Here is a 27,172-nt window from a genome sequence, read left to right on the forward strand (position 1 = left end):
CTGGCAAGCCATCCAAAAATGAAAAGAGATTAATTATTCAGAACCCTTAATGGACACTATCTGGTATAACATTTTACCTGCACTACTTAAAAGCTTATAATTTATTCAACAAAATCTGAATGCTTACTATGTGCCAAGCATATTGTACCTATCAACTCTAGCCCAACAAATCTGTATTAGTTATACATAAAAACTCAAATCTATAAAATCAAAAATGAATAAGGAAATATAGATTAAACTGTTGCAGCAAAGATGGTGATCTTATAGTATTTATTCAAAGCTGGCGGTAGAACTAAAACAGTAGTCTTATAGATTCTCCTGTCTCCTTAATCCACTGGCTAATTTTGCCTTTTCTCAAAGTTCTTTTGCAAGAATCTTAGATATTTTTGTTTCATTAAATGCTGTAACTTCTCCCATTTGCATTTCTCATTAGAAGTATGATTTAATCATTTCCTGTAAATTAATACAATAATTCATCAACATAAAGGATTCATTATAAGAATTATAAAATTACAATTATAAAAGTAAGTATGGTTGTAGTAATAGAAAAGCCCCCAATGATATACTATCACTTAAGGAAAACAACAGAATACATTGCCAGGTGGTGCTTTTCAGACATAACCCAACTAAATACACTTTCAGATATGCTGAATTGGGCCATTTACTATAACTCAAAGGTATATTTCAACCAGTAAGAGCCCACATGTTTCCTTGAGTACACCTTAAAGTGAAAGACTAGGAAGTAATCTAATTAAACTAATACTGGCTTTAATCAAGGGGCAAATTCCTAAAGACGTTTGTTCATTCGTTCTACAGGCATTTTTTTGGAGGCCTGCTAAGAGCTAAACATGATAGACCCTTGGGATAAAAGCAGCTCATAAATGAATAAGTCAAATGGTGTGGGTAAAACAATGTGACAAAGGCTAGAACAGAGGTAATGATGGGGATTCTGAGTACAAGGAAAATTTTTTAAAAAATGAATTTCCTCTCATGCTTTTGGTCTTAACTGCCATAATTTAGGCTTTCTGATCTGCAGAGCATTCACATGCATGTAAACACCTTCCTGTAGGCCAAAAATAGCATTATATTTGTATAAATTGTGTTTATGGGGAACCTATATCCTTTAAATGCTTTAAAACCAATAATTCAATCAATATTAGCAATAGTTTTTCATTTACTATTTTCTTGATAATACACTGTTTTTAAAAACTGAGTATCTTGGGAAGCCTGGTTTATGAGATGCCATTTTCAGCTCTTGCTTGTTGCTTTTATGAGATTCATGAGTTTTGTTCTCCGGTACACAATGAAGGTTAGTATACAGAATAAATATGTGATTTGATCTAGGAAAGATAAGTGATGAGATTTAAAACAGAGCATACCCTACCCTCCTCCCCCATTACCCCCACGCCTCTAAAGGGTTAAAATGACTTCTACAAAGAGATGTGCAGTCTTACCTGCTGGGGGAAAGATTTTTGGAACTGTCAAGCTGCTCTGGCTCAGGGCTCTCCCCATCATGACTGCTTTCAAGTATTTCTTCATTCTGAAGTGAAAGAAATTTTGGTAAGATCATCTATTTGTTTGGGGGAGGAGGGCTCTTACCTATATTTTTCTATTCCTAAATGTCTTTGTTTTGCTGTTGTTTTTAATTTTCTAGATAAGCAACATATTCAGTTTCTCATCTTTCTCTTTCTTTCTTGGGTTATCCCCAACCAGTCTGTGGATCTTTTACAGTTTCCCCTTGAGGCTTCCTTCAGGAACATCAAAAACTCATTCACAAAAGCAGGTATCCTTTTTCCTTAATAATGAAGGGACTATTAACATTGTACTCTTCCCCCTTCCCTGCTGATACACAAAAATGATTCAGAGTTTGCTACAAGGGACAGCAAAGGGATCATTTGATTCAATGTGTTTTGTTTTTTTTGTTTTTTTTTCCGGATAAGAAATCAATGTCTGGAGAAGTTGTGGCCTGCCCAAGCCCAGAGAGAGAGCTAGACAGAGAGGAGATAAGTCCAGGGTCCACTTTCACAGGCTGGTAATCACAAGTCCGTTGCATCACACTGCCTTCTTAGGCCAGTGCACAGTGGTCACCAGTGCTGGCTTAAAGCCAGCTGGTGGTCGGAAGCCCTGCTCCACTGTGTGCCACCGCTGAGACCTTGGGGCGGGGGTGGAATCCGGGAGGGGCCAAAAGGAGGGAGGAGATGCCAGCCCTACTCTGTCCTGCCAACCTCCCAGAAACCCTCATGCTGGGACCCATCTTGGCTGAGAGATGAAGTGCCACCAGGAAAGACCCTGAGTCAGACCAAATATGGGCCAAACAAGATGACTGGCCAGAGACAACCTGGAAAGCTAACCCCATTACCATAAAACCTAAGACTGCAAGCCGTGTGGCAGAGCAGTTCTCCTGGGTTCCCTTACCCTACTGCTCTCCACCCGGGTGCCCCTTCCCAATAAAGTCTTTTTTTTTTAAACATCTTTATTGGAGTATAATTGCTTTACAATGGTGTGTTAGTTTCTGCTTTATAACAAAGTGAATCAGCTATACATATACATACATCCCCATATCTCCTCCCTCTTGCATCTCTCTCCCATCCTCCCTATCCCACCCCTCTAGGTGGTCACAAAGCACCGAGCTGATCTTCCTGTGTTATGCAGCTCCTTCCCACTAGCTATCTATTTTACATTTGGTAGTGTATATATGTTCATGCTAATAAAGTCTTTTGCTTTGTCAGTAAGTGTGTCTCCTTGGACAATTCATTTCCGAGTGTTAGACAACAGCCTACTCTCGGGCCCTGGAAGGGGACCCCCTTCTGTAACAGCACTATCTGCCTCATAGGGTTGCAGATCTTTTTCAGAACACTGGGCGGACTTCCCTGGCAGTCCAGTGGTTAAGACTCTGTGCTTCCAATGCAGGGGGCACGGGTTCGATCCCTGGTCGGGGAACTAAGATCCAACATGCCAGACAACGTGGCAAAAAATTTAAAAAAGTTAAAAGAGTTAAAAGAGTTAAAAAGAAAAAAGAATAACACTAGGCATTTAATTCTCAAAAAGAGACAAGACTCCCACTCAATTTACTTTCAAGAAAATATCATTTTAACCAGGAAGTGAATTTGTATGTCATATTGATAGCAACGGGAGTATTATAAGGGTATTAACCAATAATGAACAAGTAGATAATTAGCCAGCATTTGAATTCTTCCTGCCTGCTAGGTTCCGTTTAAATGAGTTATTTTACATTCTCACAAAAGGGAGTATAGATTTAGAAAGGGCCCTCTTGCAAAAGTATTATTAAGGGAAATTTAATGAATAAACATAAAGATTCCTTGTAGATTAGAGCTAAAAGTTGGACGATGAGCTTTTCCCAGATTCAGATGAACAGATAGGAAGAACCTTGCAAAACAGGTGAGAGTTACAGGCTGCTCAGTTAGTTGTAGACAATGCAAGAGAGTCCTCTCCCTGGATTAACAGAGAGCAGTCAAGGTAAGGCTGTTTTATGATCCACAATGCAGACCACAGAGACAGCAATTTAAAAGTGTGCAGTGCATGAAAGAAAACCATGGATTTTCTATCTTTTCATAGATGTCTTCCCAAATCTGGTATCATATCCAGAAAGCCAGCTAACAAATAAAGGAGGATGTGGGATACTAGTTTTGTTAATTTAGCTCTAAAATACAAGAGCAATCTTACATTCAGGTTCATATTTTTTCTTTTAAAATAGGATATCATTTCAATAAGAATCTAAATTTTTAGTTCCCTCTCTTAACTATATTTGACCAGAGACTAGAATATATTTTTCATTTCAGTCAATATACAGAAGTAAATACCAGTCCCTGGATTCAAACCAATCTAGGTATTTTCACTACACTACCAAAGCTCTTTCTTCACATTTTCTATGTAATGTTGAACTAATTACTATGGCAGTTAATGTTACATTGCATCCCTTTCTAGTTCCTCCTCTGTGATGTTACTGTGCCAGAAACACTCACTGGACTTTGAGCTCCAGCCTTATTCATCTTTGAATCCACAACATGCAATACCTTCAGAAAGAGTAACTACCATTATTAACAAAACTCCCTCTCACTGTAAAACTTGCTTATGCTTGTGAAATGAATTGGGCTCTTTCCAACTCTATTGATCTATTGTTAGTATGGTGGATTGTAGAGTCTCTTATTTCATGACACCCTAGTATAGTGATGGAAAAATAACAATGACTTAAGGTGCAGGTATGGGCTTTATCATTTTATACGGAATGATAACATCCCTCTAATTTATAGACTTTGTCATGCATGAGATGACCTCATGGGCTTGCTGAAATGCTTAGGCATGGACTTGGTCATGTCAACCCATATTCTTGTGGCCACATGTCAGACAGTTGGTGTCAGGGTGGAGGGAGAGTCCTCTGTCAATCAAGTTTGATGGAATACAACACCCATGTTTTTGAGAATGTATGGGAAGGATCCACAGCAGATCTGGGGACTGTTTTAATAAGAGCCGGCAGTTAACTGCACTGTATACCAGTGTTTTGCTAAGGTTTAGATGGATTAGTTCTGGTGCAGTGGCTTTAAAAACTGACCACAACCCACAGGGAAAACATTTACATGATAATACTTATACACATATATTGTGATTTATAATAAGAAATATATATTTGGCCTTCATCCTGTTTCTGGCACAGAGCTCCTAAAACCCTTTACATTTCTTGTGATAGACTGTCTTGATATTTATAACAAACCCCTTTCAACCACACTTGAGTTTATGTTAATGAGGTAACTATTAGAAAGCACCTACAGCCAGCCAGTCTCTCAGAAGCACAGGTGACAACCTGCGTTTGCAATTGGCCTCTGAAGGGGCATGGGAGCAGTCTTATAAGGCTGAGCCCTCAATGTTTGGCATCTGATGCTATCTCCAGGTAGACAGTACAGAATTAATTGTTTGTTGGTGTTGGGGAAAAAATATACAACAGATGTACGTATAACTGAAAAATGTTTGTGTGATTTTGTGATAGGATACATTCTATTTTTAAATTCTATCCCATTCCCTTCTGTTTATTTATTTATTTTTTTTAAATGCTGGTGAACCCACCAAACTGAGTTCACTATCACCATTGTGACCTGCAATTTGAAAACCTCTTAAAGAGTTCAGAACGCAAACTGAGGTGTGAGAGGTAAATTCTGGGTGGGAATCCCTGGCTTACTTTTAAAGAAGTGGCCTTGGGTAGCACCTTAGTTCTCTATCAGTAAAATAGGGGTATTACATCTGCATCAGAAGGTTTATGTGGTAATTAGAGATAATGTATTAAAATGCTTAGCACAAAGAAAAGAATAAATGACATTTATGATTGGCTCTTTAATATCTACTGTGTGGGGATTAAAATAGGGAATTATGTAAAGCACTCAACATGCTGACCTTCAGTAATTGCTGGATAGTTGCTACTGGACCCCATATTTCTCACTAGCTGGGAGATGTTGGCTGTCACTTAATCTCCCTGGGCATGCATTTCCTTCTGTGTAAAATGAGGGAGATGTTTCATTTGGCTATGAAACGTTTCTCTGCTTATAATATAAAATACCAACATAAGTGCTGTTGCTTCCAATTTTGAGATGAAAGCTCAATTGTGGCCAGAGTACTTTTGGGAAAATTTTAAATTAAGCTTCCTGAAAGCTCTAGGAGGAAGAGAGCATATTCAAATAAATGCTTGCTTTTTTCAAATATTGGTCCTTTGATTCAAATAATGGACCGAGAAAACTGACCGCAGACCAACCCACCAATTGCTGCTTTATTTCTTTGTTAGCGTTTCCTTATGAGCCTCAGTGAATTATACAGTGAGGTGATTTTAAAGCAGAGCACTAAGTTTCTTGTGAAATCATATCCTGTTTCCCTTCAGTCACCCTGACTTGGGGATGCTTCAGGGCACCAAAGAAGGGATTTTCTCAGTCCACTGCTTTAAAAGGGAACCAACCCATAAACTACTCTGTTGGGAGGCCAATCAGGTGGGAGACTCCCTCCTCCTGTACGTTCCTTTTATTCTGAAGAACAAGGGTGGCAGTGAAGGCAGGCAGGCTGGCAGCGGCTCCAGGCCCAGCGTCACTCCCGGACCCCCACCTCCACCCTAGCCTCTCTCTGGTTTCAAAATGACACCAACCCACATGCAGGTTTTCTAGGATCACCTTTAATGATGACTTCCTGTATCTTCTCAGCAACACAGAATCTGTTTTGTCTCCCCATATTTTGAAGAAAGACATATTTTCAAAATTTGAAAAAAAAAAACAGGTGAAGTGCCAAACCTGAAGGAATTTTTTGTAAAAAAAAAATTTATTTCAATTTCTCTGAAGAATCTATCTTTTTTAAACTTATATTTTAAAAATTATCAAGAGGTAATTTTCAATGGATTATTAACATTTTTTTTTCTTCCCCAAAGGAGAGAGAGCAACATTTGAAACAGAATCAAATTTTTCCCTTAAGTTAGGTGATTTCCCATTATGATTTTAGGAATGCTTGGAGAGCAATTTCAGCTCCAACTCTTTTAAAGAGATGGTATCTGGTAATTTAAGGTAAAAGTATGATTTATTATATTATCACATTTCTTAAAAAGGAAAGCTGCTAGACCTAATTCTGAGAGAGAAAAGGTAAGGCAGATAAGGAGCTGAACCCACCCTCTTCATTTAAAGCATGAAGAGTGATCATTGAAAGAAGCATTTAAGGTTATTAAGTCTTTTCTGGGATTGTAAATTAATTATGAAAACCTGAGACAGTAAAAGAGGTATGACAAGTAAGAATCACTGAATAATTATAGAATGGCACAGCTTAGAGGAGGAGAGCAGGAAGGAAAGGAAAGGAAACCTCTCCAAAGGGCAGTCACCTCCAGCCTCAGTCCAGGGTGGCCTTAGAGACACTCTGTTTCCCAGAGTGAAAAACATCAGCCTTGGGAAAGAGTAGCCTCCCCTCTCCATTGCTGGAACTGCCGGGAAAGGGGAAACCCCACCCCCCCGATTTTTGAGATTCAGTGGGTTTTGATGTGGAGAATAAGAAGGACTTCTGAAGAACAGGAACCACCTAGAGAATCTATCCTTCAAGTGAATTCCTACCCGGCTGGTCTGTCCTATTTGCTCCCTCTCGTTGGACTTTTTCCAGCATATCTTTTCGTACACTTCACTGGCATTGCCTGAAGAAGCCACTACCTAAAGATTCCTTTAGATAATAAGGCAGTCAGTCCGTTTTAAAAGATGGCAAGTGTTTGCAGGAGGGTTAAGGGGCTGTCAGTCACTCAGCCATGCATTGCTGTGAACTAGCTCATTCAGATTTCTCCCACTTCTAGTCCAGATCAGCTGCATTGGGAGGAGACTTCCAAGAGGGAGGGGAGGGGTGGCGAGGTAAGAGGAAGGTTTTAGGACATTTTATAGACTGAAGCCCTTTGGAGGGCTTGAGGAAACAGGCGTAACTGGTCCTGAAGCTCTGTGGAAAGGGGAAATGACTAGGGAAAGATAAGGAAATGGGTCCCAGATGAAAACTTTACAAAATTTTTCCAGGGTCTCTTTTATCTAAATCTTGAGTTTTGCAGCTAGACTTGTTAGTAATTAGTTCAATGTTCTTACTGGTTAAATTGGCATTTATAAGCTGGACTAATACTCTAAACATTACTTATAGTATTTGTTTATGGGGGAAATGTCTTCTTAAAAAACTGCAAACATTGCAATGTTGTTTTACCAATGATATGCAAGTCTGTAGTTCTGTTAAAAATATCAGAAAGTGAGAAACATGTCACAAGATACCTTTCTCCCATTCCCAAACCAAGAAAATGTGGAGGAAACAAGTAAGCCGAGGACGTTGAAAAGAAGTTGTCCATACATCCTGAATTTTCTCAGACTGTTTGATTTCATGTGATTTTAACTTTAATGCATAAATGTTAATGTAACAATTTTTACATGTCTATAAATCTTACTTAACTCATAAACAAAATCACAAATTTGAAAAATGCTTTATTAGATTTGTAAAAGTGCCCTAACCTAGTTAATTTCCAAATAACCTCAAGGCCAACTGGTTGACTCTTGCTGCTGTGGGGAGGAGTATAGCCCAGCTAACAGAAAGAGAGTGTGTAGGTTACTGTTATAGATCCACGAGACCACAAATGCTGGACTCAGCCTGCATAAGTCCTCACTTTCTACTGTTCCCCCGTGTACTCTATATTGGCCAACAAATTCATTCAATGGAGATTCCAAGATGGAAACCTTGAAGGTATTTTCAGTATCTTCTTTTTCCTCCCTATTAAATCTATCCCCTTATTTCTCTGCCTTGAACTATTCCTTCATTCATCAAACTTTCTCTGACAGTCTAGAGCATTCCAGGCACTGGGGAGAACACCTGGACTAATGGGTATGAGCTCTGCCCATCTCCTTTTTTGCCACGGCCATTAGTAAGCTCTCAACATCGAAGTCTCACCTGGACTGTGACAACCGCTGGCAGCTGGTCAGCCTGCCTCTCTTCATCTAATTTACTCTTCATTGCTGTACCAATGTCAAACTGATACACAAGTGCCCTTGCTGGCAACAACCCTCAACCAAAGCCTTCAGCAACCTGTCTTTGGTCTACCTTCCCAGCTTTCTTGGACTATTCCCAGAATAGCCTATGCTCCCTTCAGACTTCTGAGGCTTTACATCCTTCCCCATCCTGGAATGCCCTTCTCTATCTTATCCACCTTTCAAAGTTGTATTTATTCTTTAAAATTAAGTTCAGGGACTTCCCTGGTGGTCCAGTGGTAAAGAATCTGCCTTCCAGTGCAGGGGACGTGGATTCGATCCCTGGTCGGGGAACTAAGATCCCACATGCCACGGGGCAACTAAGCCCCCGTGCCACAAGTACTGAGCTCACGTGCCTCAGTGAGAGAGCCCGTGCGCCAAAACTACAGAGCCCACGCGCCTTGGAGCCCATGTGCCTTGGAGCCCGTGTGCCACAACTAGAGAGAAGCCCGCGCGTGGCAATGAACAGCCCGCGTGCCGCGACTAAGACCCGACGAAGCCAAAAAAAATAAAGAAAAATAAATAAATTTTAAAAAAACTCTTAAAAAAATTAAGCTCAAATGCCACCTCCTTTGGAAAAAAACACCCCGACATACTTGCTATGAACTGTTCCCTCTTCTGCCTTCTAACACATTATATTCCTTTTACTAGAGGTAGGTCATTCTGCTTTATATTACAAATTATTGGAAATATGTTGTTTCCCCCATGAAACTTGTAAGTTTCCTGAGTTTAGGCCGCATGTTAGAATTGTTTCCCATAGGTGACCCATAGCAATTGCTTTGATATATATTAAATTGAGCTGAATAAGCCACCCAAATTGGATACATCAAATATTTTAGTCATGTCCATTTTTTATTGATGAGAGGGCAAAGCCAACAGTGGTCTTACTGTTATTCTCTCTTTTTTCTCATGTAGTTCCCTCAGTGAAAAATACATTCTCATACATTAATTTAGTCACATCCTCACTCTCCTGCATTTTGGACTCTGTATTAGCCTAAGGGATCCATATCTACCTTAATGATTTCTTCTTTATCCCAATGGCCTATGACTATAGCCTCTAGGCCAATGTGACCAAAAGTGCAGTCCCTTGTACCACCTGCATTCTAGTCACCAAATGCATAAGTTAAAAAGTCATATTCTGGGGCTTCCCTGGTGGCGCAGTGGTTGAGAATCTGCCTGCCAATGCAGGGGACAAGGGTTTGAGCCCTGGTCTGGGAAGTTCCCACATGCCGCAGAGCAACGAAGCCCGTGCGCCACAACTACTAAGCCTGTGCTCTAGAGCCAGCGAGCCACAACTACTGAAACCCGCGCACCTAGAGCCTGTGCTCTGCAATGAGAAGCCACTGCAAGGAGAAGCCCGCGCACCGCAACAAAGAGTAGCCCCTGCTCACTGCAACTAGAGAAAGCCTGCGTGCAGCAACGAACACCCACCGCAGCCAAAAATAAATAAATAAATAAATAAGATAAAATTAAAAAAAAAAAGTTGTATTCCTGGACCCTAAGCCAGACCTCCTGAATCTGTCTCTGTGGGTGGAGCCTGAAAATCTGCATTATGAATAAGATTCTCAGGGTTGTAGTACACAGGACACCTTGAGAATCTTCATTCTAGATATTGTTCAGAGAGCTTGGCTGGGGAGATCAAGATTTGGTGGATTCTTTGAATCTCTAAGAATGACCAGACTTTAAACATCACAGAAAGTGAACAGTGAAATGTGCTTATGGTTCACATAGTTCTCTTGAGAAACAGAAAGGTAAATGAAAGATTTTGGGATTCAGAAGAGTGAGAAAGCAAAAAACTAATTTTGGCCCTGATCTCTTATCATTTGGCAAAAAGATACATATCCGAGATTAGGAGAAGCTATTTAATTTAAGACCTGAATCCAAACTTCCTTCAGCTTCTTTTCATCTTTTACACAAAACATTCTATCTGTAAACACAGGATTAAATGGGAAACTAACATTACTAAGAATCTTCTGTATGTCAGGCATCATGCTAGGTGCTTTCCATATATTTCTCATTTAATCAGCCACCTGTGAGGTTACTTTATTTAACTCCATTTTGCAGAAGAGGAAATTTAGGGGATGAAAGGCTAAGTAAACTGCTAGTTAGGTCGATTAAGTAAGTAATCCGGTAGACAGGTTAAATTAGATAGATTAGGAAACTGCTAGATTAAGTAAACTGCTAATTTCAGATTCCAGTTCGATCATTTACTAGTTGTGTGAGACTTGGGGAAACTCACTTAGCTCCTCAGACCCTCAACAGCATCACAGATAAAACAAAGGAGACATCACCTTCCTCACAAGGTACTGAGGACTTGAGATGAAATCAGGTACACACAGCACCCAGCACAATGTCCGGCCCTCAGTCAGTGTTAGCAACCCTTCCCTCGCCCCTCTGTTCTCTTCCTGCCTTGACTCTTTTTGTTTTTAAAAAAATTTTATGAAGGAGCCTGTTTGCTCAGAAGCATGAAAAGACCTCGCTATTTTCAACGACTTTAATAGGTGCCCAGGAACACTGTTCGTTGGTGCTCACACACAGCCAGTAGCTCCTCCTTTTTCCTGAGGGTTGACATGCAGGAAAAAGAAATCCTCATCAGCCTTTGGCTTCTTTCCACCTCCAAAGAGGCCATGATGTGAGCAGCCCAGGGAAAGCAGCCCCGGTGAGTCATGCTTTCAGCTTCCAACTGGTGACGGGAAGGGCAGAAAGTAGCCACATCACTACTGCTAGGAGCCACAGGGAAGGACTCCACCATGACTTTCCCAGACAGTGTCAGTGAGCCAAGCGCAGCCCTCACAGCTGCCAGATGGCCCCGAGAATCTCAGCCGCCTCCTCAAGTTGAGCTTGTCAAGTTCCTGCAAACTGGCACACCAAGGATTCTCCTGCCGGAGAAGAGGGAATGCCTTTTTTGGGAATGAGTTCTCTGCTGATGATAAGACCTTATCATGATTTTAGTTGCAGGTAGTGAGTATCAGTGACTCCAGCAGCAATCATGAATGGTTTGGGTTTATAGCTTTTTTTTTTTTCTTCTTTCCCCCCCCCCCCCCCCCCCCCGTGAGCATTTACTCTTGAGGGCAAGGAGGGGCATTTATCACAATGTTATGATTCACTCTCCTAGACTGGCTATGCCTTCATTTCATCTTTCAGTTCCAGGCCTAAGGCCAAAAAGGTGTCAGAATTGTCACCCAGAGTCAGATGCATGTTCTCCTACTTATCCTGGTCATCTGTCTTGGACAGTGGCCACAAAACACAAGCAGCAGTGATTGTTCTTGATGGTAATCAAACTCCTTGTCCCCCTTTTGGACTGTGCAGAGATGATTCTAAACCTTCTTTTCTAACCTACTTTTTTTCTTACTAGTTTTCTTACATATTTTGGAATGATGATTTCCCCGGTTATACTACCCACCTTGGAAAACGCTAATGGCATTTACGGATCCTAAATTGATTTCTAAGTCCAGGATTTGGGGATTTGGTGCACAAATCCCCTTTCTTCCTATTCATAGTTTTCACGACTGTGGATTCTGCTCATTCTTCTCATAGCCCTGGGCTTTAGAAGCAGAGGTCTGAGCAGCCACCGTTTGCCAAAATTAGGAAGTTGGGCAGCCTTTGTTCCTACCCTGCTTCCTTTTCTCCCTTGACTGTTAATATATATGTTCTTGAGGGAAAAGCCCTTCATTAAATACCCAAACAAGGCAACAGTAAGGGAAAAAGCAACACAAGCAAAGAAGGATGACGGTAGCATGTACCTGTGCCTGCTTAGCAGTACCTATGCTGTTGGTGATCTGCCTAAACACAGCGGGAGAGAGCTTCTTAGCAGGATGGGCTTGGAGCCTGAATTAAACAAACAGCACAGCAGAAGGAAGAAACCAGAAATCTGGTGGTCAGGGCTTTTTGAATTCTACTCAGCATTTTCCAACCCTGCTGGCCTCTGATTCTATCTCCACCCCTGCTCCTGAAGTGTCTATTTTTACAAGTATGTAACACAGGAGTAAATAATGAATGTAGCTTATGGAAACTTTTGGCCTTAAATACTTGAGGTCTTCCCTGAGGAAAGGTGCTTTATGTTTATTGACAATATTTCCTTTTTTTCTTTTACAACAAATAAAACAATAGCACTCATTGTATTGTTTACAATTATTGAAATAATTTACTCTAATTTTAATTCTTATATATGAGAACCTTAACATACTTACAACTCCCACGGCATCTTTATGAAGTGTGCAGGTCATAAATATGTTGTCTAAAGATGGGCAAAGTAAGTCACAGAGATATGAAGTGAGTTCCAATCACATTGTGAGTCAATGCAATGGCATATGCGTTCAGGTGCCCAATCTGGGCTCTGGTGCACTTGACACGGCCCTCACCTTCAGAGATGACATTCTTTGAAGACCAGCGTACAGAAAATGGTAGAGTGATGCTCAGTTTTGAAGGTGAATTAAATCCTTTTTATATTACCTAATGATTTCACAGACTTCATGAATGTCAAGTCAGGTGAATTTTAGTTACATTTGCCCATTTCAAAAAATGACTGATCAAGACTGGATGATATACTATGAACACCTATATGCCAATCGGACAACCTGGAAGAAATGGACAAGTTCCTAGAAACATACAGCCCACCAAAACTGAGTCAAGAAGAAATAGATAATTAGAACAGACCGATCACTAAAAGCGAGATAGAATCTGTAATAAAAACAAAAAACAAAAAACAAAAACCTCCCTGCAAACAAAAGTTCAGGATCAGATGGCTTCACTGGGGAATTCTACCAAACATATAAAGAAGAACTAATACTGATCCTTCTCAAACTTTTCCAAAAGGCTGAAGAGGAGGGAACACTCCCAAAGTTATTCTATGAAGCCACTATTACCCTGATACCAAAACCAGACAAAGACACTACCAAAAAAAAAAAAAAAAATTACAAGGCTGTATGAAATAGGAGACTGTTTCCTAACTCTGGAAGACATGGTGATGCAATAACTCCAACCATGAGGGATTCCAAAATAGCAATGACAGTGTCCTCATCTGCCCAGAATGCAGAAGGATGACTGAACAAACTGACAGAAGAATGCAGCTTTCTCTCTCTAAGAAAAGTCTGCTGGGAACTAGTTCCCACATTGTTTCTGCCTCCAGGAAGAAAAGCCTAAGACTTGCTTTCTGCCTGACTCCTTAATGGTCAGTGGAGTCTCTGTGGGGGGCCTAGATTTGGACACATTGGGAATTGATGATGGATACGAACTATTGCTGAAGTCCATTTGAGCCCATGGTCTACTGGCTTCTGTTTCAGAACCATTCAGTCAGCCAGATATTTAATTTTTTAGTGAGGCAGAGGAAAGGGACCCCTTCTGGGGTTGCTGTACAGCAACATATATTCACAATTCATTTTGCTTGGGTTTTTAAATATAATGTAACTTTACGATTATATAGTGCTTGGCCATTTTCAGATTTTCTCTTGATGCTCAAAGCAGTTTCAGGAGGTAGCTATTGTTATTCCCATTTTTACAGATGAGAAACTGAGGTTTAGAGAGGTTATGTCACTTAAGTCTAGGTCTGCCAGATTCCAAAGCTTATGCTCTTTTTTTTTTAACTTTTATTTTGAAATAATTATATAGATTCACATGAGTCTGCAAAGAAATGTACAGAGAAGTCCCAGGTACTCTTCCCCCAACCTCCTTCAATGTTAACATCTCACGCAACTAGAGTATAGTATCAAAAGCATGAAAATGACTTTGGCACAATCCACAATGCTTATTCAGAGTTCACCAGCTATATATGCGTGTGTGTGTGTGTGTAGCTGTATGTAATTTTGTCTTTTTTTTTTTTTTGATCAATTTATTTATTTATTTATTTTTGGCTGCATTCGGTCTTTGTTGCTGCACACAGGCTTTCTCTAGTTGCAGCGAGTGGGGGCTACTCTTTGTTGTGGTGCGTGGGCTTCTCATTGCGGTGGCTTCTCTTGTTGCAGAGCACGGGCTCTAGGTGCATGGGCTCTAGTAGTTGTGGCATGCGGGCTTCAGTAGTTGTGGCTTGCGGGCTCTAGAGCGCAGGCTCAGTAGTTGTGGCGCATGGGCTTAGTTGCTCCGCGGCATGTGGGATCTTCCCGGACCAGGGCTCAAACCCATGTCCCCTGCATTGGCAGGTGGATTCTTAACCACTGCGCCACCAGGGAAGCCCTGTCATGTTCTTTTTATATATAAACCATACACTGTTCTACCAATTTTAAATGTGAAGTTAGATTATAGGAATGAACAAAATGACTTTTCCTTCAATAAAACAATATCTACCAACAATTATGTACATTATGACCAAAGAGCTTTTGGTTTCTATTTGCAATTAAGAAGAAAGGAAAGGATGAAATTCTACAAACCTCATCTCTTGGGAGCACTAGTCTGTGCTACGTGCCTTTATGGCACATCTTCTGGAGGTGATGGTAGGTATGAAATAGGGAAACACAATTTATTGGTTTATTGACAATTATGGCAGCAATCTTATGTCAGAAATTTCTATCAGTAAAGGAAAGGTGATCATACCTTGACTTCAAATTTAGTCTCATCTTCCTTTTCCACAGAGTTTAAATCCGTCTCCACATAATGTTCCTCAGATGTTTTCTGATGAGGAGCTAGAGAGACAAAGAAAACTTGCCATTAATTTGGCTTATAAATAACTCAGAGCACTTAGCCTGACTTGGACCATGTTGATGTAGCTGATTAACAAAGCTTCACTGAGCTGCTACAGTGATTTCCAAGGTAGTAGATGAAATTGGAGGTGAAGGAGAGATGCAGAAAAGGAAGAGTCCTTAATCCCAGGCACTTCATTCAAAGAGAAAAAAGTCACACTCAACACCACAGGAAATATCAAACCACAACAAATCAGTAAATGTAATGTGGTAAAAATGATAGTTTCCATCATTCCCAATTTTAAGGCCCAGCTAAAAAGCCACTTTCTTCATGAAATCTTCCTTAACTATTCCAGACTTCATGGATTCTTTTGATGCCCTGATATTTAGCATTAATCATCTGCAATGTATAATATTGTACTTGATGTTCTTGGATTAGAAGATTCAATTCTACGTACCACATTCTATTGAGTATATTTTTTCCATTATACAGGTAATTAATTTGTGATTATTACAGAAAATTTGAAAAATACTAAAATATTACCATTTAAACACACTGTGATTACATAAGGGAATGTCCATGTCTGCCCTAGGCAGAAATCGTTGCTAATCTGATGATCTAACAGTTGCATTACAAAACTGATGCAACCATATTTTTAGTGGACAGGATGACTGTGTGAAGAATCAGCTGAGTCTAGAGGGAATTGGGCAGCCTTGCTCTTGCTCTCTCCTCTCAATCATTCTCCCTCTGTCCTCTCCTTCCCACAGGGCTCTCAGACACCTGAGAGATACCCTTCTTCAAGCTCCATGGCCATTTGGCAGTAAGATTGGGATTTGGGTAGGAGAAGCCCTGGTTATGCTTGAAGCTTCTAACCCAGCTTTACCAGAGGGCTGCATTGGGGGTGATGGCTACAAGGCTAATAAGTAAGTGGTAACTTGAATTCTTGTCACCATCACCACCCTTGTATATACAGTTTCTTTGGGAAACTCATGGGATACTTGTGATTAATCCAGGACAGGATACGAGCATTTCTGGGTCCTACGGCCAAAATGTCATCCAGCTAATGCCACCAATATCACCCTGATGCTTATCTGTGGTAGACTTGTTGGAGGTTGACTGTCTTGCCTCCAGAGGCCCCTCCCAAGCCTCAAGTTCTGTGAGCCAACTGGAAGCAGCTTGGGCTTTCTGTGGGTTTCCCATACATGTTATGTTGAAATCTGTAGTGAAGCACTGTTTGCTGCCCCGAGTTATGTGACCACTGAAGCTATTTTATAACAATGGACAATCCATTGGGCTCCTCATTCTCTACAGGATCTCTGTAACCTGAGTAATGCCAGGCATAATAACAGGAAGCTGGAAATGCATACACTAATTGGCAACACCCATGACTGAGAAGCACCGTCCCTTAACGCTAAGTACAGCGATGAAGTTAAAGGCAGGGGCGTGGGAGCCATGCTGCCAGCGCTCCAGTTTTGCTCTTCCACACACGAAGCATACGTTCTCAAAGAGCCTTAGCGTCTTCATCTGTATATGCGGAATAATGAGAAGGCCTACAGTACGGGGTTGTTATGAGGCCTTAATGAGTTAGTATGCACAGTGTTTAGATGGTGGCAAGCACTCAGTATATTTTAGCTATTATTATAGCCACAAAAGAATTTTTTCATGTTCATATGTACTTCAGAGAGGTTGAATGTTGTACGCAAGACACCTGGCTACCAAGAGTCAGAGCTGAGATTCCAGCTTCCGTCTCTAAGCAGCTCTGACCATGTTCCTTACACTGTGAAATATAATAGTCTATCTTGGCACAGACTCAGTTACTAAGGAATCAGACAAGTGTATTTGAAAATCCTGTTAGCGATCAGCTAGAATCCACACTTGGTGGTTAATCTCCAAAACAAAAGTGCAGGATTGTTATACAAAATGAGCTAGTTGCCTGACCAAGGTCAACAATACCTGTTCAGACATGTCAAAGATCTGTGGCTCCTAGGAGGGTCATTATCTACTATGAAATCTTGTGTTCAAAAAGCTGAGAAACAATCTATCATTCCTGCTTTGTTTACCTGTAACAAACATACGTCCTTTATATAGGTATACATACAGCTGATTCACTTCATTGTACAGCAGAAACTAACACAACATTGTAAAGTAATTTTACTCAAATTAAAAAAAAAAAAAATAATGAGGGAAGCAAAGTCATCGAAAGGAGCATAATTTAGTTTTGGGAAAGAGCCCTAGATGAGAGGTAAGGAGAACCAAGCCCTGTTTCCAAACGTCCAAGAAGGATGTCTCTCTGTGTGTGAGTGTTTGTGTTTCTGTGGTATGTGTGCATAAGGGTGTCTGAGTGTGCATGTGTATGCATGTGTGTGGAAAAATTCAGGAAAGAAATTCACTAAACTGTTATCAACTTTTTAATTCTAAAAAGTTTAATATGTTGTAGGAGACAGGGGACTGTAAGCTGTACTAAATGGAGAGTTACCAAAAGACCCCATAATTTTCAGATAAATAAAAACTGAAAGAATTTGTTGCAGACCTGAAAAACAAGAAATGCCAAAGGGAGGTTTTCAGCCTGAAGAGACAAGACACATGATGGTAATTCAACAAGGAATAAAGAACACCAGAAATGGTGAATAGGACGGTAAAGATAAAATTATATATATATATATATATATATATATATATATATATATATATATATATAAAATTATAAATATAAATAAAAAATATAAAATTATATTTATTTTTTCTTCCTTTCTCCCAATTTCTTTAAAAGATATATGATTGTTTAAAGCAAAAATTATAACACAATATTGGGGTATGTAACATATGTAGATGTATTATTTAGGATAAGAATAGCACAGAGGATGATTAAAGGGCACATGGAACTATACTTTTGCGAATTTCCTGTATTTACATAAAGTGCTACAATATTAACTCAAAGTAGATTGTGAGAAATTAAGGATGCACATGGTAAGCCCTAAAAGAAACACCTGGGGAAAAAACAATGCAAAAGTTATGTATGTATGTTAAAAAGCCAGTAGAGGAATTAAAATGGAATACTAAAAAATTGGCTAACCCAAAAGAAGCCAGGAAAAGAGATCAGAGGAATAAAAAACATATGAGACAAACAGACAACAAGTAACAAAAGAGTAGCTCTAAATCCAACTATATCAATAATTACATAGTATGTAAAATCGACTAAACACTCCAATTAGAAAGCAGAGGTTAACATGTTTTTAAAATGCAAGACCCAACTATAGCTGTCTACAAGAAATATGCTTTAAAAATAGAAATAGAAGAATGGAAAAAGTGTATCATGCAAACACTAAGCATAAGAAAGCTGGAATGGCTCTATTAATATCTGACAAAACAGACTTCAAGACAAGGACTATTACTAAAGATAAGAAGGGAAGGAGAGATATTTCATGATTATAAAAGGGCCAGTGTATCTAGAAGACATAATAATTATGAATATGTGCTTAATAAAATACATGAGGTAACAAATGACACATATATCATACCCAAGAGTGTTTACCCAGGAACGCATGATTGTTTTAACATTTAAAAAGAAATAATTGTAATCCACCATATAAACCAATAAAGGAGAAAAAAATATGATCATCACAATATATGCACCAAATAGAGCATCTGAAAAATTCAATAATCATTCGTGATAAAACTCCTAGCAAACTGGAATAGAAGGGAACTTCCTCAATCTTATAAAAGGCATCTGTGAAAAACTTACTGCTAACATTGTACTTCAAGGTGAAAAATAAACTTTTTCCCTGCGTATTGGGAAAAGACATGGATGTCTGCTCTCACCACTTCTATTCAACATTGTACTAGAGTCCCAGCCATCAATCATCATAAGGCAAGGGGAAAAAAAGCATAAAGATTGAAACAGAAGAAGTAAAACTGTCCTTATTCACAGATGATATGATTATTTTTCTATACAGAAATATATTCCTATTGATAGTTATATATGGTAAGTTCAATTTATTATAGGGCTTTTTAAAAACATGAAATGTGTAAGATCTTTACACTCAAAACTACTATACTGTCGAGGGAAATTAAAGAAGACCTAAATAAGTGGAATGTTATAACGTTCATGAATTGGAAGACTCAACATTGGTGAGATAAAAGTTCTCCCCAAATTGATCTATATATTAATTCAGTGATCTATATATTCATCCCAGCAGAAACTGATAGGTGACTGTAAAATTTATATGGAAATGAAAAGGACCTAAAATAGCCAAAACAATCTTGAAAAAGTACAAAGTTGGAAGACTTACACTACCTGATCTCAAGGCTTACTAGTAAGCTATAGTAATCAAGACCACGTAGGATTGGTGTAAGGACTCATCTTATTTTTTCTTTTTTTTCAAAGAACCAATTTTACCCCTCCATTGCTAATAGAATCTTGTGGGCCTTTTAAAGGTCCTTAATGGAGTTTATTTCATGCTAATGGTATTTGTGCATTTATATTATTCTTCTACTAGACTGTGAGCTTTTCCTGGCATACAGGCACTCAGTTTTACCTAAATTTATGTCTTCAAAGACTGTACTATTCCATATCTTAAATAATATCTGTCCAAACAGTAACCATTATGCATCTTAAGCAACCATAATCTAAACCCTCATGGGCATCAATGAAACATAAAGCCACAAAACTTCTTTCCCCAAGTAACCTACCCAAGGTGGAGGGCTGGCGGATTTTTGGTGACACCCATTTTGGGGAGAACTCAGGACGCGGGGCCACGGGTTGCACTGGGCGAGTCTGTCTGGCTGCCAGTTTCATCAGACTCATTTGCCTCTTGTGAAATATTTCCTGCACATCACCCAGCTTCTGCAGGACTTTCTGGGCTTTGGCCTGTGGGAAAAAAAGCAGTTCATGAGCCGGTCACTCTGCACTGAGTCTGAGGACGTGAGGCATTCCCTTTCTCCCATCTTCCCCTCCTCCCCACCTCCCTATCTCCTCCCTCAGGTGACCTTTCTCTGGGCATCTATATGCAGGTCATCGCACATCTCACCTCATACAGAATTGTGCTTCTAAGAGTCTGTACCTCCCACTTGATTGGCAGGGGTTGTATCTTTTTCACCACTCTATCTCCAATGCCTGAAACACTGCCTAGCACCGAGTAGTGCTCAGTAAATATATGCTGAGTGGGTAAATGTTCACTAAGCCATATCCATTCACGGTAGAAAAGGATGCCACAGGCCATGAATGAACGGCATTAGGCCAACTTATAAAACAGGAGGATTTCAAAATAAGAAATGTACCCTGAATAAAGGCCCTGATAGAGAAAAGACTGTAAGTATTCTGGGGTAAAAAGGTGGTTAAATTCTGAGGCAGGATCAAGGGAACCACAAAGATCTGTAATGAAAAGGATACACCTTTAAACTTTATTCTGTGAGACCCCTTCTTTATATATAAGTAGGAAAGAAAGAAACTGAAGAAATACCAGGGGAAAGATGAAACTCAAACATGTTCTCATAACTGACTATATGCCCTAAGGCAGAGGTTCAGGAGAACAAGAAACAAGACCTGTTTCACCTGAGTTTCCCCAAGCCTGAATTCAGCTGAATATGTTTCTTCCAGCAGGACGTCCCTCTAGCTCTGGTGGGTCAAGGAAGTGGGTAGCCTTCTCTTTGTCATGCAGAGTCTGACATCCACCTTGTGGATGATTTTAACCACCAAACAAGGGACCAAAAATTAGAAGAGCTGAACCACCATAATCCACACAGGGTGGTCTGAGGATGCCGAATTCCAAAAGTACAGGCTCAGCACACACCAAGGGAGGTTGCCACAGTTTGCAACTGGAAAAAGTAAGGTCTTTTCTATGCTGGGCCATCTTCTGACGAAAGAGCAAAGATCCCTGAGGACTGGAGTGTTAACTATGCAACAACTGTTCCCCTATAGCCTAAGGCTCTGCTGAGGCTGACCTCTGCACCAAAATCTGGGGCTGGTCTCACTCTTTGGAGGGTCTGAGTGCAGACCTGCACTGTCCATACAGTATCCACTGGCCACATGTGGCTACTGAGCACCTGGAATGCGGCTAGTCTGAACTGAGCTGTGCTGTCAGTTTAAATACATGCTGGATTTTGAAGACTTATTTGAAAAATGAACATAAAATACCTCGTTAAAATACAATTAATGGTACAATAGTGATTGTATGTTGAAATAATATTTTGCACAAAGGTTAAAGAAAACATTATTAAAAACTGATTTCACTTGTTTTTTACTTTTTAAAATGTGGCTACTAGAAAATGTTAAATTACATGTGTGGTTTGCATTATTATTATTATTTTTTTTTTTAAAGAAATTCACGTTCTTTTTTTCTTTCTTTCTTTCTTTCTTTCTTTCTTTATTTATGACTGTGTTAAGTCTTCGTTTCTGTGCGATGGCTTTCTCTAGTTGCTGCAAGTGGGGACCACTCTTCATCGCGGTGCGCGGGCCTCTCACCATCGCGGCCTCTCTTGTTGCGGAGCACAGGCTCCAGACACGCAGGCTCAGTAATTGTGGCTCACGGGCCCAGTTGCTCCGTGGCATATGGGATCTTCCCAGACCAGGGCTCGAACCCGTGTCCCCTGCATTGGCAGGCAGATTCTCAACCACTGCGCCACCAGGGAAGCCCTATTTTTTTTAATTAATTAATTACTTTATTTATTTTTGGCTGTGCTGGGTCTTCGTTGCTGCACACAGGCTTTCTCTAGTTGTGGCGAGCGGGGGCTACTCTTCGTTGGCGGTGCACGGGCTTCTCATTGAGGTGGCTTCTCTTGTTGTGGAGCATGGGCTCTAGGAGCGCAGGCTTCAGTAGTTGTGGCACACGGGCTCAGTAGTTGTGGCTCGCGGGCTCTAAAGCACAGGCTCAGTAGTTGTGGCGCATGGGCTTAGTTGCTCCACGGCATGTGGGATCTTCCCGGACCAGGGCTCGAACCCGTGTCCCCTGCATTGGCAGGCGGATTCTTAACTACTGCGCCACCAGGGAAGTCCTGCATTATATTTCTATTGCAAAGTGTTGATCTAGACCAGGGGTTGGCAATTTTTCTGTAAAGGATCAAATAGTAAATATTTCAGGCTTTGCAGACCATCTGGTCTCTGTCGAATCTGCCAAACTTGGCTGTCATAGCATAAAAGCAGTCGTAAATGACAGATAATACATAAATGAAAGAGAGCAGCTGTGTTCTGATAAAACTTTGTTTACAAAAATAGGTAGCAAGCAGCTTTGGCCTACAGGCTGTAGTCTGCTGACCCCTACTCAGAGTCTGTGTCTAAAAGGTCACTTCAGAGAATGTGTCTCTGGCCTCAGGAAGCTCAGTTGTGCCGTGGACTAAAGGTTCTGATTACACAGCTATGAGTCCAAGTCCCAGAAAAAGCCAAATTCCCTTATGTCAGGGTGATGTATTTCTGGGGGGATGGTGATAAGACACTACTACTCTGCCCTTCTGGTCTAGTGATGAGCTTGAGGAAACTGAGACATAGGTGTTAATTGCTGCTCAAAGATCAAGAAATCTGACTCAATGAATGATTGTCAAATTGGTGTTGTGTGGGGGACAGCCCTGGTATGAGGTCAGTGTCATATGCTAGAGCCCAGTGACTCACCACTCGGGCTAGACAGGACTTGGATCACCTTTGCCCTTTTGCAGCTTTCTCTTGAGACCCCAGGGTGAACTCTGGAAATAATGAGGTAGTCAGAAGAGACCCTAAATTCCTAAACTCAGATGAGGGGGAGGTAGTGCAAGATTAACCATTGCATTCCCCTCTTTCCTCTTTTTACTTGCAAATCCATTCTCCATACCACAATCAGAATTATCTTTCAAAAATTAAATATGATCATATAACTTCCCTGTTTAAAAGCCCTGCAGGGGCTCTCCGCTGCATCAGGATAAAGTCCAGACTCCTCATTCGGGAGCTCTGAGCTCTTCATGACTTGACCCTGGTCTCCCTCCAGTCTCCCACCTGCCAGTACCCACCCTTCACACTCCAGCCTCCAGCTGCGCCAGTTTCCCTAATACTCGTTTCCAGCCTCTCTGCCTTTGCACCTCTGTTCCTTCTGCTGAGGTCCCCTCCCTCCACTTTGTGTTCCCTGAAAACCCCTACCTAGTCTTCCAGACCAAATTTAGGCATCCTCTCCTATGAACACCCTGGGCTCCCCGGGCTGAGCTGACAAATGCCTCCTCTATATGCCTCACACTCCCTTCCGTTCTATCTGCTCTTGGACTAAGGAGCATTTACTGGGGACATGTTTGTCTTCCACCAAACTGCCAGCACTTTGATACAGGGACTGTGACTTTCACTGTTGATTCCTAGAATAAAGGGCAAACTGGGTACCCAATGAATATTTGAAGAATCAAATTTTGCTGTTTGCTACTGAGATTGTTTAATTCCCTGGACTGGGTGGTGAAAGTGAATGAGGGAGAAAAATCAAAACAGCAGCACTAAGAGGGTAGCACAATAGCAATGTATTAGGAAAAAACACTTTGAAGAGCCTCAGACAGAGACAGGGTGGCTGCTATAAAAACAACAGTTTAACTGCTGATGTCGTTTTGATCATCACTGTGTCTTAAATGTAACAGACTCAATCTTTTAGACATAGAGTACCTGTTCTTGAGATATAAATTTTATTTTTTAGAATAGTTTTAGATTTACAGAAAAATTGCAAAATAGTACAGAGAGTTCCCATATACACCACACTCAATTTCCCCTATGATTAACATCCTATGTTAGTATGGTACATTTGTTACAATTAATGAACCAATACTGATACATTATTTTTATTATTAAAATAAATTATTATTAAATAAAATCCATGCTTAGATTTTCTTAGTTTTTACCTAATGTACATTTCCCCCCTCCCAGGATACCACATCACATTTAGTTGTCATGACTTCTTAGGCTCTTCTTGGCTGTGACAGTTTCTCAACTTTTCCTGTTTTTTGATGAACTTGACTGTTTTGAGGATTATTGGTCAGGTATTTTGTAGAATGTCCCTCAGTTGGGATTTATATGATGTTTTACTCATGATTAGACTGGAGTTATAGGGTTTTGTGGGGGGAAGACCACAGAAATAAAGTGTCATTTTCATCACACCATATCAAGAGTACACACTATCTATATGACTTTAGGCTCTTGATGTTGACCTTGATCACCTGGCTGAGATAGTATTTGTTAGGTTTCTCCACTGTAAAGTCACTCTTTTATTTCTTCCTTCCCATACTGTACTCTTTGGAAGTCATTATGGGCAACCCACACTTAGGGAGTGGGAAGTTACGCTCCATCTACATAAATCTCTACATAAATCTACATAAATAATTTGGAATTCTTCTGTATGGGAGATTAGTTTCCTTTTCTCCATTTATTTATTTATTACATCATGTATTTATATCACAATGGATTCATGATATCTATTTTATACTTTGAGTTGTAATCCAGTATTACTTTATGAATCTTGTTGCTCAAATTGTTCCAGCATTGGTCACAGGGAGCTCTTTCAATTGCCTCCTATGTCCCATCATTGTGGTTTGTTTTGTTTTGTTTTGAGCAGTTCCTTACTTTCTGGCACTATAAGATGCTCTGGGATCATCTTTTCTAAAAAAATTGAAGTATAGTTGATTTATAATATTATATTCATTTCAAGTGTACAACAGAGTGATTCAGTATTTTTATAGATTATACTCTATTTAAAGTAATTATAAAATATTGGCTATATTCCCTGTGCTGTACATATAACATTGTAGCTTATTTATTTTATACATAATAGTTTGTACCTCTTAATCCTTTACCCCTATCTTGCCCTCTCGCCTTCCCTCTCCCACTGGTAATCACTTGTTTGTTCTTCATATCTGTAAGTCTGTTTCTGTTTTGTTATATTCCTTCATTTGTTTTATTTTTTAGATTCCACATACAAGTGGTAACAGAGTATTTGTCTTTCTCTGTCTGACATTTCACTAAGCATAATGCACTCTAAGTCCATCCACATTATTGCAAATGGCAGAATTTCATTCTTTTTAATGGCTGGGTAATATTCCACTATATATATATAGTGGAATATATATAGGTATATATATCAATCACATATATATACACTGTATATATACACAGCGTTATATACTTCTCTTTATCCATTCATCTGTTGATGGGCACTTAGGTTGCTTCCATATCTTGGCTATTATAAATAATGCTGCTATGAACATTGGTGTGCATTGTATCTTTTCAAATTAGTGCTTTCACTTTCTTTGGGCATATACCCAGGAGTAGAATTGCTGGATCATATGGAAGTTCTATTTTTAGTTTTTTGAGGAAACTCCATACTGTTTTCCACAGTGGTGGCACCAATTTACATTTCCACCAACAGTGTATACGAGTTCCATTATCTCCATTATCTTCAGTTTGAATGCCTTCATAAAAAAATTGAAGTAGAGTTGATTTACAATGTTGTGGCAATCTCTGCTGTACATCAAAGTGACTCAATTATCCACATAGAGACATTCTTTTTTATATTATTTTCCATTATGGTTTATCCCAGGATACTGAATATAGTTCCCTGTGAGATACAGTAGGCCCTTGTTGTTTACTCATTCTAAATGTAATAGTTTGCATCTAACAACCCCAAACTCCCAGTCCATCTCTCTCTCCCTCCCCCCTCCCCCTTGGCAACCACAAGTCTGTTCTCTATGTCTGTGAGTCTGTTTCTGTTTTGTAGATAGGTTCGTTTGTGCCATATTTTAGATTCCACATATAAGTGATATCATATGGTATTTCTCTTTCTCTTTCTGACTTACTTCACTTAGTATGATAATCTCTAGCTGCATCCATGTTGCTGCAAATGGCATTATTCCATTCTTTTTTATGGCTGAGTAGTATTCCATTGTCTATATGTACCACATCTTTATCCATTCATCTGTCCATGGACATTTAGGTTGTTTCCATGTTTTGGTTATTGTGAATAGTGCTGCTATGAACATAGGGATGCATGTATCTTTCTGAATTAGAGTTCTGTCCAGGTATATTCCCAGGAGTGGGATTGCTGAATCATATGGTAGTTCTATTTTTAGTTTTCTGAGGAACCTCCATACTGTTCTCCATAGTGGCTATACCAACTTACATTCCCACCAACAGTGTAGGAGGGTTCCCTTTTCTCCACACCCTCTCCAGCATTATGTTATTGGTAGACTTTTTGATGATGGCCATTCTGACCGGTGTGAGCTGGTACCTCATTGTAGTTTTGATTTGCATTTCTCTAATAATTGGTGATGTGGAGCAGACTTCCTGGAGGGTAGGGCAGGTGCCTGCCCGCTGGTGGGGGGAGCTGGGCCTTGGCCCTCTGATAGTCAAGGCCATGTCTAGAGGATGTCTAGAGGTGGCTGTGGGCTCAGGAAGTCTTTAGGTAGCCTGTCTGCTCCTGGGTGGGGCTGAGTCCCCACCCAGTTTGCTTAGCCAGTCCCAGCACTGGTGCCTACATGCTCTTGAGTGGGGTCAGGTCTTGGTGCTAATGAGCTAGAGGAAGGGTACCACACTGGTGCCCACCCACAACAGTGCCCAGTGGTAGAAGGAACTCCCAAGCATGGTTGCAGCCAGTGTCTATGTGCCCAGGGTGAGCCACAGCTGCCCTCCACCTCTCCAGAGACTCTCCAAGACCAGCAGGTGGGTCTGGCCCAGGCTCCTATCAAATTACTGCTTTTGCCCTGGGTCCCAGAGCATGTAGGATTTTGTGTGTGCCCTTTAAGAATGAAGTCTTTACTTCCCCCGGTCCTGTGAAACTCCCTAAATTAAGCCCTGCTGACCTTCAAAGCCAAATACCCTGGGGGTTCCTCTTCCCAGTGTAGGACCCCTGGGCTGGGGAGCCTGACGTAGGGCTCAGAACTCTCATTTCTGTGGGAGAAACTCTGCAATATAATTATTCTCCAGCTTGTGGGTCACCCACCTGGGGGTACAGGATTTGATTATATTGTGAGTCTGCCCCTTCTACCCGTCTTGTTGTGGTTCCTTCTTTATGTCTTTAGTTGTACAAGATCATTTCTTGTAGGTTCTGGTCTTTTTCATTCAATGGTTG

General features: G+C 40.3%; 2 protein-coding genes across 2 annotated transcripts in view; one reads left to right on the plus strand and one right to left on the minus strand.

Annotated features, from left to right (window-relative positions):
- MCF2L2 (MCF.2 cell line derived transforming sequence-like 2) overlaps positions 1–27,172 on the minus strand; it is a 237,771-nt gene that overhangs the window by 87,223 nt on the left and 123,376 nt on the right. The window contains exons 13-15 of the mRNA XM_059920599.1: positions 19,812–19,989; positions 15,036–15,124; positions 1,455–1,540 (exon numbers count right to left, since the gene is read on the minus strand). Coding sequence (XP_059776582.1) covers positions 1,455–1,540; positions 15,036–15,124; positions 19,812–19,989 — 353 coding nt within the window. The remainder of the gene's footprint in view (positions 1–1,454; positions 1,541–15,035; positions 15,125–19,811; positions 19,990–27,172) is intronic.
- Positions 1–27,172, plus strand: part of B3GNT5 (UDP-GlcNAc:betaGal beta-1,3-N-acetylglucosaminyltransferase 5) — a 61,701-nt gene that overhangs the window by 19,080 nt on the left and 15,449 nt on the right. The gene's annotated exons all lie outside the window — the stretch shown is intronic.

Source organism: Balaenoptera ricei, chromosome 4, assembly GCF_028023285.1.
Source record: "Balaenoptera ricei isolate mBalRic1 chromosome 4, mBalRic1.hap2, whole genome shotgun sequence".
NCBI classification, from domain to species: Eukaryota; Metazoa; Chordata; class Mammalia; order Artiodactyla; family Balaenopteridae; genus Balaenoptera; species Balaenoptera ricei.